The sequence below is a fragment of the Cynocephalus volans genome, chromosome 6, assembly GCF_027409185.1.
Source record: "Cynocephalus volans isolate mCynVol1 chromosome 6, mCynVol1.pri, whole genome shotgun sequence".
NCBI classification, from domain to species: Eukaryota; Metazoa; Chordata; class Mammalia; order Dermoptera; family Cynocephalidae; genus Cynocephalus; species Cynocephalus volans.
The window spans coordinates 57,029,238-57,052,785 of NC_084465.1; the positions used below are offsets into that span (position 1 = coordinate 57,029,238).

Below are 23,548 nucleotides of genomic sequence, written 5' to 3' on the forward strand. Positions count from 1 at the left end.
AGCAAGAAAACAAATTACCTGATTAAAAAACAAAGGACCTGAATAGATATTTCTCAAAAGAAGATGTACAAATGGCCAATAGGTATATAAAAAATGTTCAACATCACTAATCATCAGAGAAATGTAAATTAAAACCATATTGAGATATCACCTCACACCTGTTAGAATGGCTATTATCAAAAAGACAAAAGATAACAAGTGTTGGTGAGGATATGGAGAAAAGGGAACTCTTGCACAGCACTGGTGGGAATGTAAATTGGTACAGCCATTATAGAAAATAGTATGGAGGTTCGCCAAAAAACTAAAAATAGAACTATCATATGATGATCTAGCAATTCCACTTCGGGGTACCTATCCAAAAGGAAATGAAATCTGTATGTTGAAGAGATAGCTGCACTTCTGCATTCATTGCAGCCTTATTCACAATGGCCAAGATGTGTAATCAACCTAAATGTCCATGAACGAATGAATGGGTAAAGAAAATGTGGTAATGTGGTACACATGCAAAATGGAATACTATTCAGCCTTAAAAAAGAAGTAAATCCCGTCATTTGTGACAACATGGATAAACCTGAAGGATATCGTTTTAAATGAAATAAGCCAGGCACAAAAAGACAAATACTGCATGATCTCACATATGTGGAAGCTAAAAAAGTTGAACTCATAGTAGAGAGGAGAATGGTGGTCACCAGGAGCTGGGGAGAGGTGGGTAGGAAAGGGAGGATTGGGATATGATAGTCAAAGGGTACAAAGTTTCTGTTAGATAAGAAGACGAAGTTTAAGAGATCTACTGTACCACATGGTGACTGTAGTTAGCAACAATGTACTCTATTCTTGAAAACTGATGTGAATAGATTTTAACTGTTCTCACCACAAAAAATGATAAATACGTGGGGCAGTGCATGTTAATTAGCTCAATTTATCCATTCCACAATGTATACACATTTCAAAGCATTATGTTGGATATGATAAATATATATAATTATTTGCCAATTAAAAAATAAATACAAATTTACAAAATATAAGCAACATTTCATGAGATAGTAATTGCTAAATTTAAGAGGAAATTGTCTTCAAATACATTAAAATTATATTTTTATAACGTGAAAATATCTAAAAAACACAAACTAGTATTAATTATGTTGGTATTTTAGTTGGCTAATTTATAAAGTATTTTGAAACAATTATTAAAAGAGACCCCATGAAATAATTCTTCATGTGGTAAAACGTAGTTGTATTAAAATTTATTTTGAAATTTAGTCTGTTTTTGAAATGACTTTGTGAAGCTTTGCTATATTTAGTTTGAAACAAGTCGTTTTATGATATAATGATTAAGCTTAACCTACCTTTGTTGTTTGCTTCTGAATAAAAGAGATTTTTTGTGACATCTACTCTTTTTTTATACTGAATAAAACAATTTTCTGATGTCACTTTATCTAAGCATAGCCCATTCCTCCATACATCCTACCACATAAAGACAAACTTATATTCATGTTTAAACAAAACAATACTTTTTGCCACGTATTTATTGACCACAAGGATAGTTTCTCTTTTAAGAATCAAATCTATAAAGTTTGAAAAATGACTAATTGTGTACATTTTCACCTGCTTTTACGAGGTTAAAAATTTAATTCTATGTTTCCTTTTAATTCCCCAGCAACTTTTAAATAATAGTATTGGAAGCATTTATTTCAAATGAAGATTTGTATCAAGAAAAAATTTATTAGTATGGAATTGGGGATAAAATTCAAAATGGTGATAATATGTTATTGGTTTTCCTTGTTTCTTATTGTCCTAAGTTCTCTTCATCTCTGTGCCCTTTTTACTTTTTACTTCAGTTATAAAATCTAATATAATGTATATCTTTTGCTTCCCAAAAGATGCAAAGCTAATGTTCTACACACAAAGAATTTGAGAACATGCAACAAAAAAAGAAAACTAACCAGGAAATATGAGGCATCAGATTCATTTGTCAAGTTCCTCATAATAATAACCACTGAAATACTTTAGGCGATATAGAAATACGTCATCTTGATACATCTGGATCAGTTATATACTCAGAAGAGGAAAAATGTTATTTGTTTTGATAGATTATTAGGAAATGAGAAATCACAAGGAAAACACATTAGAAAATGATATTTTATTTCCTCTGTCCTGATCTGAATAAAGAGCTAGAAGACAAGTGACTGAGAGGTTGCCCTAAACACTTCTCACCTTGCTGCTGCTGTGTTTCTTTTTGCTCACCGAGGGTGACCCTGGTTGCCCAGGGCTGGGAACAGAACTGGATCCTGCTGATGTAGGACCTGAATGAACATGAGACCCTTTCTCAACGACTGATGACAGAACCAGTGGTGACTGCTGTAGCGAAACCTTCTGGAGCTCTGCTGCCAGCTGCTTAGGATCAACCCCTGGGGATTTTGCTTTATCCACTACAACAAAACGAAATGGTTTACATATGACTCCATTCCATAGGTACTTAAAACCATATAACTTGTTTGAGTTCTACGTAACAAAGTCATACTATTACTTATAAAATAAGCTAAACAAATTAAATTAATTTAATTGCACCTTTATGTATTAATTTCTAAGCAAGTCTAGAAGGCTCAGAGATGAGTCATGTAATGCTGAATTACAGAGGGAAAGTTCCTATTGAAGTTCCTATTACATTTTCAGAAAAATGTTTTTAATGTTTTATATAGGAAACTGCATACATGACACAATATCTTATTTAATCAATTGGAACTTAATCTATATGACTGGCTATTTTTTCTTAATATCTTACATATCTCTTTCTCTAAGAGGACTATTTTGAACAGTGTATTTACATATATTGAAGTTTTAAAATTCCTCTAGGACTTGGACTGTCCTGTTTAGTGCAGTAATCCAGACTCTATGAATTGTGGCTGTAGCATAGGAAGTGCTTAATAAAATTTTATTAAACAAAGGAAAAAGTGATATTTAAAATCTTACAGTTGATCTATTAACTTTGTAGGTTATATTTGTCATCTAAGAAAGAGTTAGATCTATTTTATCACATACTTAATGATATTACATGTTGATCTTTGTTATAAAAGGCAGTCAAAAGGTTCGGGAAAAAATGTTCTAAGACCCTGTTATGATAATAAGAATCAAGTATTATCTAAAAATTATATAGGACTAAAAATAAATGGCTCCATGGATTACTTTCACAGGATAAATTTATATTTAAAGAATTGAAAATGTGAACTTACCCAGCAAGAATTTCATAGGAACTTCTTTAATGGGTTTAACATGCAAATGTGTTTTCCCAGAATGCAAAAAATGTAGCTACAATGCTTCTGATTGTGCTTACAATTATATAAATATATAAAGATATATCTATTAGTTTATCTCTGTCTATATCTATGTTTATGTCTATATCTTCTTCTATAACTACGTCTGCCCCTACAACTACTTCTATATTTTTACCCAGAGTGGAAAGCAATTTGCTTTCACCTACCAGCTTTTGGTGGTTCATGAAGTTCCAGATGCTGTGGGTTTTCAGAATCTGATAGCATATTGAGGTCCCTAAAAATTAAAACAAAATATTAAGAAAGAAATTGAGGAAGCCTGACAGAAAAGACACTTTTTTCCAACTACCCTGAATTTTTTTTCCAGTAAGTTAATGAGAAGTGGTTAATGATATAAAGCAACTCCAAAGCATGCTCACCCTTCTAACCCAATATATATTTGCAATGCTGTTAAAAGTCAGAGCTGATAAAAATGATTATTTAAGGTGAAATCTTTATGGATTAAATGTAAGTTTATCTTGAAATATTATACACATCCATGAAATCTAAATGGGTTCAGACTTTTGTTAAAATAAAGTATGTTTCAATAAAAGCATGAAGGGGGAAAGCTATTGACATAATCAGAAACTAAATTAGCTGAATTCTTTCTATGCTTTATACTTTGATTCTGAACACAAGAAATCTATAAAACTTGTATTCATTTTATTTTCTAATTACAGAAAATCTTGCTGACTGTCAAAGGTTCCACCTTAACAATTTTAAATTAAAAGAGCCATGAATAGCCAAAAAATGGAAACAGAAAGATGGGGAAAAACTCACAGTCTTACACATATTTCTGCTTCCCCACTTTGCTGATTGATGATACTCTGTACTTCTTCATATGTTTTAGAAGTTAAGGGAATTCCGTTCCATTCCAATACTTGCATCCCTAAAAAAGACAAATTTGAGTATAAAATCAAACATGTGTGCTGTCTCTATTCTGAGTCCATAGGGCATAGAAGATAATTCATTGCATAGAAAAATCAACTCAGCACACCATTTCAGACAAAATCAGTTCAAAGTTCTCTGGAACATTAATTCCAAAACCATTATGTAGTTTGGACTCATCGACTTACCTGAACACACAAAATATGTTTAAAACAACATGCAAAATTTTGCTTTTGAAAATATTTTAAGTATTATCAAACGCATGCATTCTGTTCACACTGCTATGAGGAAAACATTACTGAATATGTATGGCTTAGACCAATTTTCATAAAGAAAAAAAAAAAACCCCAAACAATTACAACCACCAGTATAATTTTCCTGTGGGGAGCAAGCTACTAGAAGAGTTCAAAGGTTCATTTCCTACCATGGAATGGGAGTGGTAGAAAAAGTCATTAGGATTTCCTTGTGAAGCTCCCCTCCAGAAACTGTTGTAGCTTTGACTTTTCCCAGATAAACAGATTGGCACGTTGTGCCTTTTTCTTCACTGTATGCCAAACGTTCCTGAACAGAATAGCAGGAACGTTACAGGAGGAACACCTGCTTGGGTCTGTGACTTGTGCAGTCGTAAGTCCCTGTGCTCAGAAAGGCTCCATGCTTGGTTTAATGCTCTGCTGTTACTATCTTGAAATTCTTAATGATGTTTGAACAAAGAGCCCACATTTTCATTTTGCACTGGGTCCTGCAAACTATGCAGATGGTTTGGTCTGGTTACAGGGCATTTCATTTTTCCTGCCTATCTAGAAAGATAATTTCAAACAAAAAAGAATAGTAGTAATATAATTAATATTTCAACAGTTTACATCTAGTTCCTTAGGTTCATTTTAAACGAGAGGTCGAAATGATTTAGGGATGCATATTTGGCATAACTCACATTGTCCTAACACGTGGCTGTGTGTGCTGGATATAAATTAGATGAAACTATCCAATGTAGTGCCCAAATATTTTTGAGTGCTACCAGCTTTACCTGAGAAAAATGTCTGTATACCATAACTAGGCTATAAATTAAATAAAAGTAAATAATTGTTGAACAATTAGATTTTTTATGAGCTTCACAGATGCTAGTGTGAAATTTTCCAATGTTCACCATTAGCCTCAATGGGAAATTCTAAACGTGACATGATTGAATCATTACATGGGAAATGCTTTTACACTAGAGTGAAATAGCAAAAGAAGTTCATAAAAAGGCTCAAAACAACACAAACAAGAATGACTTTTCTATAACTTACTCCAAGAAAACTTTATCTTCAGATGGGCCTTAGGTTTATTTCAACAACCCCAGGCTGTTGTATACACAAAATAAGAAAGTCATGTAAAAGACAGTGACAATTCCACTAAAAAATGTAGCACACTGAAAGAGGAAAACAGAACTTTTTTTTTTAAGTCAGGATACAGAGTATGTTTATAAAAAGAAGATTTTTGAGTTGAAAAAGATTAATGCTGCTATAATCAAGAAATCACATTGCCACATTTCTATAGGAGCATATGAAAAGAAATACTCACATATTTGTATGCTTTTTCTGTTGGATTTACCTGTTTTTTAAATCTCAAAACAAAAGGGAAAATTGGCAAAACATGATTATCTAGTGAATTTTAAAAATGCTTCTAGTCATAATAAGGAAAACTACATAGTATTATTAATAAAATTGCTGGAAAAATTATACTGATAACTAGGGTCTTACTTAGAATTACACCTGTGATCATAAATTACGTGATCTGGTCTGTCCTATGACAGAACTTCTTTCTCCGTTCCTCAGTTTTCCACAGGAGTTGGTACAGTACTGCAGTTCAAAAGATGCTGCCAGTTTTTTTATCCTGGCTTTGTGTCCGTGGTCAAACACTATAAAGAAGGTTAACTACTTGAATAATCATTTAATAACACTTCCCCTTTCCACTGTTTCTCTAACTTCCTACAAACCCTAGAAGAACCATACTAAAATAACGAATGAAATAAACAAGTTACTTCTTATTTATTTCATAAGACAGTTTTAGTACTGTGAGAATTAAATATGATATTTAAAATATGACATGTTTAAAAAATATTTGTTAATTGTAAAATCCTTTATTTAAAATTGCATGCTTAAAAATGCATGCAAAAATTTGTAGAAAATTATTATACTCTGTTGAAGTTCAATAAAGTAGTATATTTCACTCATTTAATATGTTTGAATTTGAATGTAAACATTTTCAATCTTAAAATAGCTTTTTACACTGACTGTTTTAGGAAGATTTCCTGGAAGATAGCACGCACATGAACGATGATATTTATTAAGTATTATGAGAAAACTTTTTTATATTTAAATTGCATCAAAGTGCATGTTAAACAATTGGTCAAGTTTGAGAGTGCACAAATGATACTTCAATTATATCTGCAGAAAGAACCTATCTTAATAGCGTCTAATAGGAAAATTAAGACATAATCTGGAGTTTTGCTGAATGCACAATAGTGATGATAAAATCTGTTGTTCAAAATCTCTAACATGATAGGTTCCTAAACATCAAAAAAGGCAATAATCAGGTAATTCTAGAACTTTTTAAAAAATTAAGCAACACAAAACATTCTCAAGTATATGGTGTCATAAATTCCAGGATTACTGAGTTTCATGTGCTCCTTAAACTGGCAAAAACTATTCTTATCTTTATATACAAAATTTCCTCTCATGTTTTTTCTTGGTATATATTTAATATTTACCATTACATCATAAACATCTTACTGATTAAAATTATTCAGTTAACAGTCAAAATCTTACAGGTTACTGTGTATCCAAACATATCACACAAAAGCTCATAGTTTTTATTTATTTTATTCATTCACAGTATTTTTCTAGCACTGGTTATGTGGCAGGCACTACACAATTCATCACATTTGCTTATGTCTAATATTTTATGCTGTTATATAAATTAATAAAAATGATACTCAAGTAGAAAAAAAATAGAAATATCTTGGCAATTAGTAAAGTAAAGGTGATTCATAGAGGAGAATATTCAAAAGTGTTGCAAGTATATGAAGAAAATCCCAGATTCATTAGTGATTAGGAGTACAATTTAAAGCAATAATGGCATATTACCTAACTCTCATCATATTGGGAAGAGTTCAAAAGCCAGAAAATGACATGTGTTGACTATGATGTGAGAATAGGGGGCCTCCATTTCATCAAGGGAGGTTATACTTGCTAGATGGTCATTCTAGCTTATTTCTGCTCTGATGTGAGATTACTATGACTATGAGTAAATAAAAATAAATAAATAAATAAAAACTGCTTATTTACAATTTATAAACATGTAATAATTTTAATGAGAATGCAGATGAATGCAACAGTTCTGGAGGGTAATCTGGCAAAATATAGTTAAATTATACACATGTATGCCCTGTCACCCCCACATCCTCTTCTTGGGTATCTATCTGTGGGGAAGTGGAGGAATCAGGAGAAATGAGCACTGGGAGTATAGTAAATTCTCACAGTGAAAATACTTGGTAGAGGTTGGAAGAAACAGACCATACCAGGTGTTAACATCAGAAGGTGGATCCATCTTAAAAATTTGCCAGGTAAAAACAAGTGAGAAACATAATTAGTTCTATAGGGCAATGCTATTTATGTAGATTTAGATGATATGTACACAAAATAGCATTACATATTTTACAAATAAATAACAGGTATCACGTAAATTGTAATAGTTGCCCATGGAGGGGAGAGGGGAAAGGGAAAAGAAAATAAGATTTTAAAAAAAGAATGAGTTAGTAAATGAATAAATAAATAACACACATACACAGGAGGGGACCTTGCATGAACCAAAAAAGTTGGTATGCTGTGAAATGAGAATCTGATACAGATGGGGTTCAAAAAAGAAAAAAAGTTCAAACCTAAATAATAAAAAAATATATAAATTAATTGTAATGTGTTTTACAATTTTCCACACTAATATTGTAACCACGACTATATATTAATTTCCAAATTTGGACAATGACTCTAAGGAATCTTCTGTAAAAGAAGAGCAGCAATATCAGCAAAAAATCAGCTGAATTTATCCTCTCACAGGCTCACTCAATAGCAAACAACCCCTGCAAGTTGGCTTTGGGATCCAATAGGTTGTCTATATGTTATACTAATTGTTCATTCATTTTTATTTAAGTAGTGTTAATATATGAGAAATACATAGATAGATGTATTTTATTCTTCATAGATTTTATTCTTTCCAAAAATTACATTTCATGTATTTTACAATTTTGAGCTATTTATACAAGTACATTAATAGGAAAGGAAGAAAGGAAAAAAGAAGGATGAAAGAAAGGAAGGGGTTAAAAAAATGAAGAGAGGAGATCACATGCCCTGTGGTGCCAGTGTGCAACCCAGCAGGTAGGCCTCACTGCCGCTGGACTCCATACCCAGCCTGGCTGAGTGCGTGTGGACCAGAGAGGCACCCCACTGGAGAGGCCCGAGATCTGTGGAGACCACACACCCCACGGTGCCAGTGCATGACTGAGCAGGCAGGCCACACTGCCGCCAGACTCCATCACAAGCCCAGCTGAGTGCATGCCAACAAGAGAGGTGCCTCCCTGCAGAAGCCAAAGACCCAAGGTGACCAAGCACCTGAGGTGCCAGTGGGCAACCAAGCAGACACTGAGGCAGCTATGCCAAATTGGCAGCCCCAGCAGCATCTTAGCCAGACAATAGTGTTGAACCAGTGGACCGTGAAATCCCCTGCATGATGACTAAACATCAAAGGAAAGATACCAGAAATATGAAAAATCAAGAAAGTACACCACCAAAGGGTAATAACTCTAGATCCTAGATCAAGTTCTAGATCCTATAGAACAGGAAGGCCTTGAAATGTCTGACAAGGAATTTTGAGTGATAATTCTAAGGAAACTAAATGAGATACAAGAAAACTCAGCTAGACAACATGATGAAATGAGGAAAAGTATACAGGACCTGAAAGAAGAAATGTACATGGAAATCAATGTCCTGAAGAAGAATATAGCAGAGCTTGCCATGCTGAAGAATTCATTCAGTGAAATAAAAAACACAACAGAGAGTTTAACCAGCTGGCTTGCAGAAGCAGAAGAGAGAACTTCTGACCTCGAAGATGGGCTGTTTGAAATAACACATGCAGACAAAAAAAAAAAAAAAGAAAGAAAGAAAGAAAGAAAAGAAAAAAGAATTAAAAACATTGAAGAAAATCTAAGAGAGATATCAGACAATCTTAAGCACTCAAATGTCCGAGTCATGGGTATTCCAGAAGGGGAGGAAAAAGGAGATTGCATTGAAAACATATTCAACAAAATAGAGGCAGAAAACTTCCCAGGTACAGGAAAAGACACAGATCTTCAGATTCAGGAAGCTCAAAGATCCCCAACTGTATTCAACCCAAAAAAGTCTTCTTCAAGACATGTTATAGTCAAATTGACAAAACTCAAAGACAAAGAGAGAATCTTAAAAGCTGTAAGAGAGAAGCATCAAATTACCTATAAGGGAACCCCAATCAGACTAACATCAGACTTTTCATCACAAACCCTAAAAGCCAGAAAGGAATGGGATGACATATTAAAAATACCAAAAGACAGAGATTGCCAGCCAAGAATACTTTACCCTGCAAGTCTATCCTTCCAAAATAAAGGACAAATAGTATATTTTTCAAACAAAAATTGTGGGAGTTCACCACCACAAAACCACCCTTACAAGAAATTCTTAAGGGAATACTGGTTTGGTACCTGAAAAATTACTACTGCCACAAAAACTCAAGAAAAATCAAAACCCACTAGTAAAATAAAAATGCCAGCAATGAAGAGAGAAAAAAAGTTTATCTACAACCAAAGGAACCAACAAATACGGAAGACAAACATTAAATCAGAAAGAAAGGAACAAAAGACACTTAAGACATCCAAACAAAAATCAATAAAAGTAAATCAACACTTTTCAGTAACAACTCTTAATGTAAAAGGATTAAATTCCCCAATCAAAAGACACAGACTGGCTGACTGGATTAGAAAGGAGGACCCAACTATATGCTGCCTTCAAGAGACCCACCTCACCTATAAAGACTCACATAGACTAAGAGTAAAAGGATGGAAAAAGTTTTACCATGAAAAAAAAATTGAAAAATGAGCTGAAGTAGCTATACTTATATCTGATAAAATAGACTTTAAACTAAAAACCATAAAAAGAGATAATGAGGGCCACTACATAATGATAAAATGATCAATTCAAGAAGACATAATAATCATACCAATGTCAGAGCACCCAGATTTACAAAGCAAACTCTATTAGACCTAAAGAAGGAAACAGACACCAATACCATAATAGCAGGGGACCTGAACACCCCACAGTCAATATTGGGCAGATCATCTGGGCAAAGAAACAGCAGAGAAAAACAAAATCTAAACAACACCCTAGACCAATTGGACTTGGCAGGTATCTATAGAACATTCCATCCAATAACCTCAGAATATTCATTCTTCTCATCAGCACATGGATCATTCTCCAGGATAGATCACGTGTTAGGTCACAAATCAAGTCACAATAAATTCAAAAAAATTGTAATTATACCATGTATTTTTTCTGACCACAATGGATTAAAATTAGAAATCGAGAACAAACGAAATTCTGGAAACTATACAAACACATGGAAATAAAACAGCATTCTTCTTAATGACATATGGGTTCAAGAAGAAATCAAACAGGAAATCAAAAAAATTATTAAAACTAATGAAAACAATGATACATCATTCCAAAACCTGTGGGATATTGCAAAAGCAGTACTAAGGAAAAAATTTATCCCATTAAATGCTTACTTCAGAAGAATGGAAAGATGGCAAGTGAACAACCTAATACTTCACCTTAAAGAACTAGAAAAACAAGAACAATCCAAACCCAAAGTTAGCAGATGGAAAGAAATCATTAAGATAAGAGCAGAACTTAATGAAATTGAAACCCCCAAAAGATACAAAATATCAATGAATCAAAGAGTTGGTTTTTTGAAAAGATAAATAAAATTGACAATCCATTAGCACAGCTAACTAAAAAAAAGAATAAAGAAGCCCCAAATAAAAAAATTAGAAATGAAAAAGGTGATATTACAACTGATACCTCTGAAATACAAGAAATCATTAGAGACTACTATAAACAACTATATGCCAACAAATGTGAAAATGGAGGAAATGGATAAATTTCTGGACACACACAAACTACCAAAACTGAGCCAAGAAGATGTAGAAAATCTGAACAGACCAATAACAATAAAAGAGATTGGAGCTGTTATCAGAAGGCTCCCAACAAAGAGAAGCCCAGGAGCAGATGAATTCACAGCAGAATTCTACCAAACATTCAAAGAGGAATTGACAACAATTCTCTACAAAGTGTTCCAAAGGATTGAAACAGAGGCAATTCTCCCAAACTCATTCTATGAAGCAAACATCACCCTGATATCTAAACCAGGTAAAGATACAACTAAGAAAAAAACCTACAGGCCAATATCCTTGATGAATATAGATGCAAAAATTGTCAATAAAATACTTGCTAACAAAATACAGCAACATATAGGCAAAATTATACACCATGATCAAGGGGGATTCATCCTAGGGATGCAAGGTTGGTTCAATATAGGAAAATCAATAACTGTGATACACCATATCAACAAAATCAAACACAAGGACAATATGATCATCTCTATAAATGCTGAAAAAGCATTTGATAAAATTCAACACTCATTCATGATAAAAACTCTCTACAAGTTAAGTATAGATGGAAAGTATCTCAACATAATTAAAGCCATATCTGATAAACCCACTGCCAATATCATCTGGAATGGGGAAAAGCTGAAAGCTTTTCCTTTAAAAACAGGAACTAGACAAGGATGCCCACTCTCACCACTCCTATTCAACATAGTGTCGGAAGTAGTACCCAGAGCAATCAGAGAAGAGAAGGAAATAAAGGATGTCCAGATTGGAAAAGATGAAGTCAAACTGTCCCTGTTTGCAGATGACATGATCCTATATATCGAACAGCCTAAAACCTCTACAAAAAAACTCTTGGAATTGATAAATGATTTCAGCACAGTAGCAGGATACAAAATCAACACACAAAAATCAGTAGCATTTCTTTTCTCCAATAGTGAACATGCAGAAAGAGAAATCAAGAAAGCCTGCCCATTTACAATAGCCACCAAAAAAATAAAATACTTAGGAATTGAGTTAACCAAGGATGTGAAAAATCTCTATAATGAGAACAACAAACCACTGCTGAGAGAAATTAAAGAGGACACAAGAAGATGGAAAGATTTGCCATACTCTTGGATTAGAAGAATCACTATAGTGAAAATGTTCATACTACCCCAAATTATATACAAATTCAATGCAATCCCCATCAAAATTCCAATGACATTTTTCTCAGAAATGGAAAAAACTATCCAGACATTTATATGGAATAATAAAAGACCACACATAGCCAAAGCAATTCTGAGAAAAAAAAAAAAAAAATAATAATAAAATAAAATAAAATAAAAATAAAGCTGGAGGCATAACACTTCCTGTACTACAAAGCTATAATAACCAAAACAGCATTGTACTGGCATAAAAACAGACACACCAATCAATGGAATAGAATAGAGAATTCAGAAATCAACCCACACACCTACAGATCTTTGACAAAGGCACCAAGCCTGTACACTGGGGAAGAGAATGCCTCTTCAGCAAATGGTGCTGGGATAACTGGATAGCCATATGCAGGAGATTGAAACTAAACTCATACCTCTCACCATATACTAAAATCAACTCAAAATGGATTAAAGAATTAAATATACACCTTGAAACAATAAAACTTCTTAAAAAACATAGGAGAAACATTTCAGGAAGTAGGACTGGGCACAGACTTCATGAATATAACCCCAAAAGCACAGGCAACCAAAGGAAAAATAAATAAATGGGATTTTATCAAACTAAAAAGCTTCTGTACAGCAAAAGAAACAATTAACAGAGTTAAAAGACAACCAACAGAGTAGGAGAAAATATCTGCAAAATATACAACTGACAAAGGATTAATATCCAGAATATACAAGGAACTCAAACAACTTTACAACAAAAAAACAAGTAACCCAAATAAAAAATGGGCAAAAGAGCTAAATAGGCATTTCTCAAAGGAAGATATATGAATGGCAAAAGACACACAAAAAAATGCTCAATATCACTCAGCATTCGGGAAATGCAAATCAAAACCACATTGAGATACTATCTCACCTCAGTTAGGATGGCTAGTATCCAAAAGACTGTGAATGATAAATGCTGGTGAAGTTGTGGAGAAAAAGGAACTCATACTTTGTTAGTGGGACTGCAAAATGGTGCATCCTCTATGGAAAGTGGTATAGAGGTTCCTCAAACAATTGCAGATAGATCTACCATATGACCCAGCCATCCCACTGCTGGGAATATACCCAAAGGAATGGAAATCATCAATTCGAAGGTATACCTGTTCTCCAATTTTCAATGCAGCACTATTTACAATAGCTAAGAGTTGGAACCGGCCCAAATGTCCATCATCAGATGAGTGGATACAGAAAATGTGGTACATCTACACAATGGAATACTACTCATCTATAAAAATGAATGAAATACTGCCATTTGCAACAACATGGATGGATGTAGAGAGAATTTTATTAAGTGAAGCAAGTTAGGCACAGAAATGGAAATATCACATGTTCTCACTTATTTGTGGGAGGTAAAAATAAATGTCAATATATAAATAAACTGGGGGGAAGGCGGGAAGAAGACACAACAATTACAATTCCCTGAAGTTGATATGACAAGCAAACAGATATGAGGTTGTCAGGAGGGTGGGGGGAGAGGTAGGATGGAGGGAGGTTTCAGTGATGGGCCCCAATAATCAACCACATTGTATATTGACAAAATAAAATAAAATAAAATTAAAAATAAATGAATGAATGAATGGATGGATGAATAAATAAATAAATAAAAATGAATAAAAATATGTTATAAATAAATATGATCCTATACCTTGGTTTTAGAGCAATAAAGCCATGTGCTTATGAACATGTGGTTAAAAAAAATGGAGGGAGAGAATCTGAGCTAAAGGGAAAATAAATAGCATTTGGATAGTGTCCTGCTTAATTATAGACAAGGAGAAACAGTGGTAATAAGACATTCAAAACGCAGGAATATTTTCCTGAGGATACTTATCTTCCAAGTATAAAATCTTGAGGTTGGAAAGGATCCTGTTGAAGAGCTAATCCCATAAGAATATTGCTATTTTTGTCATTATTATTATTATTGTTGCTATTATTTTTATTCTTGGTGCTCATAGTTCAAATGAAACATAAAATGGAGTCTCAAAGTACAAAATATATAAAAATGGGCCTACTTTCATCGAAACAGGCTCCACGTACCTACTCTCCTTTCCACCATTTTCCAGTTATATAGATACCTGTAGATACCCTGACTTTCCTTCAACTACGTGAATAAGTTATAACTTTCAAATGACCTTACAACCTGAATAAGGACATAAGAACAATTCCCATTAAGTAGGATGCTGTCCCTACAGATACATGGGTACTTCAAAAAGTTCATGGAAAGATTCATATTATCTTTTAATGTTATTTTTCCATGAAGTTTTTGAAGTAAACTGATATCTTTAGAGACAGTGTTCTAGTATATTGTAAGGAAGATAATATGAATTCGAATTTCATATTTTTGAAAACAGAGTCTGAACTGGTAGGAAGAAAACACAATAAAATATTTTAATAAAATAGCTCCAATAATGCCTTTAAATACAACTGTGAGTGTATATTTGGTATTTAGCATTAAAAAATTAAAATCTGTCCATCTCTCAATAAGGAGCACATACACTATTTTCAGAAAGACAAATGTTTTATTTATCAGAAATGTGTTTTATGAAATACCTTGCTGCTAGTCACCGACTGTTGATACTTTCTTTTTACCGCAAATAGTGTTCACATGTAGCTCAGTTATTTACTAACTGTCATGCCCTTGAGCAAATTGGTTGATCTGTCATCCTTGAGTCACGCAAGGGAGATTATAGTTTCTAGATGACTGCTCTAGTTTATTTCCACACTATGATGGGGAGAACGCCATTACTATGACAGAATGAGGAACAAAACGACTGTATGATTGCAATTTATAAAAACGCAATTTTTGAGCTGCATTTAAATTTGAGAAATTTAAAAAATATTTTAGAATCCTAAAACTTCCATATTGTTTTCATTGTTTTAACCTATAACTTTTCTCCATATATATAGTAACATATTTAATAAAACTTCCTCATGCATAGAACCACTTCATCTAACTTTTCTTACTTACATCCCCAACATTTCCTCTCACCGCCCTCTCAGTGGCAGCTGTCCTGGTTCTTCTGATTGGTATTTGCTCCCCAGAGCTCCTATGGTATCACCTTTATCTAGTTTCTCTTCCCTGGGCATTGCCATATTTGTTCTGGGATTGGTTAACTCAAGGGTTGGAACATCCCATTGGCAGTTCGAATCTAAATTTGGTTTAAATTTACAGGCCAAGAAGACAAAGTACCTAATGCTAATGCCATTTAAGCCCAAAGTTGATTAAAAAAAAATGCCAAAATTTTACTCTATTAAAGTATTAAAATATATGATGTGTCACAGTTTTCTCTTTCCATAGTATAAACATAATGAAAATTTAAATTTGGAAATTTTAATGTAAATTCTACAAATGCATATTCTTCCAAATTTTAGTAGTATTAAACATACATACATAGGAAAGTTTTTTTTTTTTTTGCTTCAAACCACTGTATATTTTGTATTTAATGTAAAAAATGATTAAAACAGTGTTAAGCAAAAGTATAGCTATAATATATTCTTTTCACTCTTGGGCAGGACTGTTGATAAGAATTCTTTAGAGAAATGTTATACAGCTTGGATATAGTTTTAAATAACTCAGAATTGTAGAAGTTAAATTCCATATTTGAAACTGTCATTGATTTGGGTTGTGATATTGAGCAATTTACTTTCTGCGTCTTCTTTCACTTGCACTTTTTGTAAAAATCAAGTATTAAAATCAGGAAATATGAACTCACAAATTAATTTACAAATTAATTTACACGTTAAAATATTCTCATCACCTTTTGAATAGAAAAAAATATCTAAGAAATATCAAAGACTACAGTTGAACGGTCTGAGTTGACCCACACTTCTTTTCTAGGTCTGAGTACACTGAAAGTATTTAGAATCAATGACTTTCGCACTCACAGCTCTAAAATATATTTAGCTTCAATTTTAAAAAAAGCATAATTGTATAGTAAACAGGTTCTCACATATTATGCAGTATTAATAGTTAATAATGAAAATATTGATGGAGGATTACACAAATCAAACATGTTATAAAAGCATGAATCATCACCATTTTGTAGACTAATCAAGATCCTTATTGACACTCTAGTTTTAATCTGTTTTACAATACATTAAAAAAGTGACACCTGAGAATTGACATTACTTGCGTAATATCACATAATTAGTTAATGGTAGTGCAGAAATATAAACCCCAACCATCTCACAGGCCAATGTTAGTATCAGTAAATAGGAAAACTCATTCAATTTATGCCGACTAAACCTACACACTAACCCACCTGAATACTACGTTCAAATATGGAAAACTTAGCACAAAGAACACAAATATTTATAATGCCATTTTAATTACAATAAAGCAAGATCATTTAGAAATTGTATTAATTATGTAGAAGACAAAGAAAAATTGCTATGAGTTTCCTTTAGATGGTTGCACCCTAGATTCTCTGACTCTCAACATAGGCAGAACTACTCATGTGAAAACTTAGGCACAGATGAGGGAGCCTGCCACCTTCAGGGAAGTGTGCTGGCTTTGACATAGCACTCACAGTAGTGTGGATCAATGTACAGAGGCTCAACCTCCAGTATTCCAGAATCTATAATACCTTCATTGGAAACTTCCTTAGTGCACATGGGGCAGGAAACACCAAATAAAGAATGTGATTCAATTTCCTACCAACAAATGAAGGGAAGATTGGAACTGATTACATTTGATTTATAGAAAAAAGTAACATGTTTCTTGCACTCCAATATTACTGTTGCAAATTCATGCTTTTTAAACACAGTTAAGGTAAATGAGGGAATATAATTAGCCATGATTTGTGGTCCAACATGAAGAAGATTATCATGATAGGATTCTGTTTCTAATCACTATCACCAGTAAATAATCTGGTATTCCAGTCCAGTGCGTCCTGGAAGGATTGGTATATGTCCCAAAGTCACTCTATAAATACAGTTTATTGTATTTGGAGTTATAGGTGTTATTTGAAACAAACTGAATCAGAAAGAAGCTGAATGAGGCAGAAGAAGGGGTATGGGTATTTTAGCATAATTTTATGGATCCTCCACATAACAAGTGGAGTTATCTAACAACAGGTATGTAATGTCATCATCTCATTCGAAGTAGATTGTAATTCATAAGTTTATAACCTTTTCTGAGTTTAATTTCCCAATTTATTTTGTTAAAAAGCCCAGAATGAATGTTTTCTTCTGACTTTCTAATTAAATAATATTAACTGATTAATATATGATCTGAATTATCCTGATTTGAGCATTGTATATTGTATACAGGTAATGATATTCAACTCTGCACCCCACAGATATATACAATCAAGTATGTTACAATAGTAAAAAAAAAATCTGAAGAATACTATGAATAGTAACTGACTAAAACAATAATATATGGATTATATAGATATACAAATTTAATTGAACAAACATAGGAATCTAGGGTAAATGATGCATTGTGCATGAGATATACTAGCCTTAACTGTTGCCTCCTCTGTTTTAAGACTCCTTACTGAATCAGTTCTTGAGGATTTTAACTTTAGTTATGTTATTAGCCCTTTTTAATATTCCTATATTCTGTTCTGTTTCTTTTTTAATGCTACTTAAATGTGTTCCACTACTCAGACAATAGATTTCCATAAAATGTTATCAATTTATTTTAGGAAAGTATTTCCTAATAAGCACAGGTGTTACCTGAACTAATGGCAAAATTATCATTGTCATCATCATCTCCAATGAGCATACATATGAGGACAATATAAATTCCATTTTATAACATTATTTGACAGGTAAAATGCATAGAACTTTGCTTTGATTGCTGAGGTATAACTTTAAATCATGTATAAAATGGGACAACAAAGAAACTATGTTTCTGAAAAGAGAAATTCTGACAAAAGAATCTCCCAATCAAAATTCAGGACCAAAAGGAAAATTCAAATACACTCATCCTATAGTATATATAAAAAATATGTTTCCTCTGACAAAGGAGGAGGAGGTTTTATCACAGCCCAAGTATCAAAAGTAGTCTTCTCTAGAAATATTACAACATGGTCAATTGCTGTGCATAAAAAAGTTAATTAAATTTTTATATTTTAATTGAAGACGAGAGAAAGCTTCCAAACTTATTTTTTAAGGCCAACATTACCCAGATAAGAAAGCCAGACAAGGACACTATGAGAAAAGAAAAATTACATTCTAATATCACTGATGAACAGAGATGTAAAAATCTTCAACAAAATACTAGCAAACCAAATTTAAGAGCACATTAAAAGGATCATACCATGATCAAGTGGGATTTATCCCTGGGATGCAAGGATGGTTCAACATATAGAAACCAATAGATGTGACACACCGCATTAACAGAATGAAGGACCAAAACCATATGGTCATCTCAAGATGTGGAAAAAGCATTTGACAAAATTTAACATCCTTTCATGATAAAAACTCTCAAAAAATTGGGTACAGAAAAACTGTACCTCAAAATAATAAAGGCCATATTTGACAAGCCCACAGCTAATATCACATTGAATAATGAAAAGATAAAAGCTTTTCTTTTAAGATCAGGAACAGGACGTGGGTGCCCACTCTCACCTCTTTTAATCAACATACATAGTTCTGGAAATCCTGGCCAGAGCAATTAGGCAAGAAAAAGAAATTAAAAGCATCCAAATTAGAAAGGAAGAAGTAAAATTGTCTCTGTTTGGAGAAAACATGATCTTATATTTACGGGAAGCATTCAAAATGTCACCAAAATACTGTTATGACTAATAAACAAATTCAGTAATATTACAAGGTACAAAATGTACATGCAAAATCAGTTGCATTTCTATACATTAACAACAAATTATCTAAAAAAGTAATTTAAAAATTCCATTTACAATATAATAAAAAAATAATAATATACTTAAGAATAAGTTTAACCAAAGAGATGAGAGATCTGTACACTGTAAACTATGAGACATGAAACTTATAAACTATAAAGAAATTGAAGAAGACATTAATAAATGGAAAGGTATCCCATGCTCATAGATTGAAAGAATTAATATTGTTAAAATGTCTGTACTATCCACAGTAATCTACAAAGCGAACACAACTGCTATCAAAATTCCAATGACATTCTTCACAGAAATAGAAAAAACCCAAAATCACAAAAGATCTCAAATGCCAAAGCAATCTTGAGAAAGAACAAAGCTGGTGGCATCAGACTTCCTGATTTCAAACTATATTACAAAGCTATAATTATCAAAATAGTATCAGACTGGCATAAAAACAGACATGTAGACAAAGGTAACAGGATTGACAGCCCATAAATAAACCCATACATACAAATATATGGTCAACTGATCTTCAACAAGAGCACCAAGAATACACAAGAGGGAAAAAGTAGTGTCTTTAATAAATAGTGTTGGAAAAACTGGATATCCACATGCAAGAGAATGAAATTGTACTCTATCTTATACCACTTATAAAAATTAACTGGAATTATATTATGTATTAAAAACTTAAATAAAAGACCTGAACATAAAGCTCCTAGAGGGAAACACAAAGAAATATCTCCATGACATTGGTTATGGTTATAATTTTTTGGTTATGACACCAAAAGTACAAGCAACAAAAGCAAAAATAAACAAGTAGGTCTATACCAAACTAAAAAGCTTCTATGAAGCAAGGAAAACAATCAACAAAATGAAAAGGCAACCCACAAAATGGAAGAAAATTTTCACAAACTTTTTATCTGGTAAGTAGTTAATATCCAAAATGTGTAAGAAATTCACATAACTCATAAGCAAAAGCAAAACAAATAAACCAATTAAAAAACTGGCAAAGGACCTGAATAGACATTTCTCCAAAGAAGAAATACAAATGGACAACAGGTATATGAAAAGGTGCTCATATCAATAATCATCAGGGAAATGCAAATCAAAACCACAGTGAGATATCACCACACACCTGTTAGAAAGGCTATAATCAAAAAGTCAAATAATAACAAGTGCTGGTGGGGATGTGGAGAAAAGAGAACCCTTGTACACTGTTGGTAGAAATGTAAATAGATATAGCCATTATGGAAAACAGCATGAAGGTTCCTCAAACATTAAAAACAGAACTATCATTTTATATAACAATCCCACTTCTGGGTATATATCTGCAGAAAATGAAATCAGTATCTCAAAGAGATATATGCGCTCATCTGTTTATTTCAGCATTATTCACAATAGTCAAGACATGAAATCAACTTTAGTGTCTGTTGACAGATAAATGGAACATATATGGAATATTATTCAGCCATGAGAAAAGAATCTTGCTATTTGCAACAACATGGATGAAACTTGAAGGCATTATGCTAAGTGAAACAGGTCAGACAAAGACTAATAACTGTATTATCTTGCTTACATGTGGAACCTAAAAAAGCAGAACTCATAGAAGCAGAGGCAGAATGGTGGTTGCCACGGGTTGGGGGTTAGGGGAAATGGGGAGATAGATGTTTGTCAAAGGATACCAAGTTTCAGTTACAAGATAAATAAGTTTTGGGGATCTAAAGAACATGGTGACTATAGTTAGCAATACTGTATCGTATACTTGAAATTTGCTGACAGTAGATTTTAAATGTCCTCACACACACACAGAAAAGGTAACTTGTGAGGTGATGAATGTGTTAATTAGCTTGATTGTGGTAATAGTTTCACAATATATATGTATATCAAATCAAAGTTAAAAAAGAAAGTAATGAAGTGGAAGCAGTTTTTGAAAATTTATATTTGTGAGCCAGTGATACTATACAATTAAATATTAACAGTATAATCAAAATTTAAAGGGTAAACTTCTGACACATAATTTCTTTCATCATTAGCAGTGTCAAAAGCTATAAATAACATGGAGAAGCTATTTCAAACAATAAAAAATTGGGAACCATTTTACCATCCTGAGAGAAACTTTAAAGAAACAAGACAAATTGCATGTCAAATTACTTCATAAGAAGTGCCAATATTCTGTATTTCTACATTGAAAAGAAGAATTAGCAAATAATTCACTTTGGCTTGACAGCTGTTCAGTAAATAACAGATGTCATTTGATAGTTGGATTCTATTCAAAAAGTTTTCAATCACTTTCAATAAATAGAATTCAACTTTGAATACTATCAATCAATATTATAGTGTATACATCTTATAATAATTGATTTTTCCATTGAAAAACAAGAATAGTCTAAGAAGAAAACAGTTTAACAGCAATATCTGCCTACTGATCCAGAATGAAACTTAATTATTTTCCCTCTAGCTTTCTAAAACTCGTGAAGAGAAATTACTTCCCTAACTCATGAGCAAACTTGGTTATGACCATAAAAACATAATAGCAGTATAGTTCTAGATGAATTATAGAGGACCTTCATATGTATACTATCTGAGTATAAGGACTCCTTTTGGTTAAAAGGAATAAAATTAGACCCATTTTACATATGTTAATACTTGTGGTATTATTAAAGGGTATCAGTGCAGGACTTTAAATAAAAAACAAAATTATTTTGCTCACTTTCCCCTCATTTTATCTTCACAGCAATATAATAAAATAGGTAGGGTAGGTATATCCCTATTTTTACAGATAAATAACTTTAGTTTCAGAAATCACATATAGTGGTAGTTGAAAAACCCAGGTCTCCTGATTCGTCATCTAAGTTCAGCAATATTGGCATTGTAAAGGCTATTTTTAAGTTACACAGAATATCTAATTATAAATTTTTAGCTATTTTATATCTAATATGAATATCTTAGATAGAAGTGCATAATCCATATAAATAAATGTGTTTAATTATGATAAACTAATCACACTAAGTCCACAAATATTTAGTCAGTACGTACCAGAGAGAGTACCAGATTCTGGGTCACTAATATCAATCAGTTATGATTTCCGATATGATTTTTCCTCTTAAGGAGTAGGAACATCAGGAACAAATGCTCACAGAAAGTAAACAGATTGTGGCTTTGGGATTAGTGGGGCTAGTTAGTGGGTGTGCAGCTGGGAAGTGGGAGTGGAAACAGATGAAAATAAGTGGGAACATGTTGGTATATGTTGTGAGAGGCCTTGTAGGTAACACGGCACTTAGACTTCATTCATTCTATGATATTAAGACAAGAGAAAAGGTTTACAATAATCACATCATCATTTTAATAACATTCTGCCATTTGGGGAAGACCTATGTTTTTCTTCCCCTATATCACTCCCAACTTCAGCAGGTTACTGTCAGCCTCTTTTGTGTTTTCTCTGTATCTTGTATGCGCTTTTGTTGTTACACTCAACACACTTTATTTTAATTTATTCGTTTATGTAATTGTCTCCATTGCTGTACTGTGACTTTTATATCCTCTATACACATGTTTGCTAAGTGAAAGAGTGAAATCAGAGACAGAGTGGAAGCTGGAAAACTGGTTGGGAAGATAGAAATTCAAAACAGCAATAGATTATCAATTTTTTCATTAATATAATTTTCAGAAAATGTCCTGATGAAAAAATGGGATTGCTGAGAATCCATTCTTTGAATCAATACACTACTTAAGTTCATTTTTTCATAGTTCATTAATGCGAACTGCCTAAGCACTGTAAAATATTGAGATTTTATTCATTTCTGTTCTCCCCAAATACTTTAGGTAATATTGACACAGGCATAATTTTCATAAATAAAGAAGTATTACAGAATGATTTTCCTTCATAAACACTAAAAAGTGTAGCTTTTGGCCATCTTTTGCCCTGCTGAGACACAAATTACAAATGACAGGAATAAAAAAGTATTGAACTGCCACCTGTAGAACCACACAAAAACCTTTAACAGGTATAATTCCTATTAAAGGATAGGTCTTTATTGTATTAATTGCAAACAAGATTTAAGACTTGGATGCCAAATACTCTGTAGGTTTTATTACACAGAGATTTAAATTTTTAAAAAATGGTAGAGTGACTTTTGG

At 32.7% G+C, this 23,548-nt stretch overlaps 1 protein-coding gene across 1 annotated transcript in view; it reads right to left on the reverse strand.

Moving 5' to 3' along the window:
• Positions 1 to 23,548, reverse strand: part of PCLO (piccolo presynaptic cytomatrix protein) — a 413,878-nt gene that overhangs the window by 111,649 nt on the left and 278,681 nt on the right. The window contains exons 11-13 of the mRNA XM_063099452.1: positions 4,089 to 4,197; positions 3,479 to 3,546; positions 2,215 to 2,429 (exon numbers count right to left, since the gene is read on the reverse strand). Coding sequence (XP_062955522.1) covers positions 2,215 to 2,429; positions 3,479 to 3,546; positions 4,089 to 4,197 — 392 coding nt within the window. The remainder of the gene's footprint in view (positions 1 to 2,214; positions 2,430 to 3,478; positions 3,547 to 4,088; positions 4,198 to 23,548) is intronic.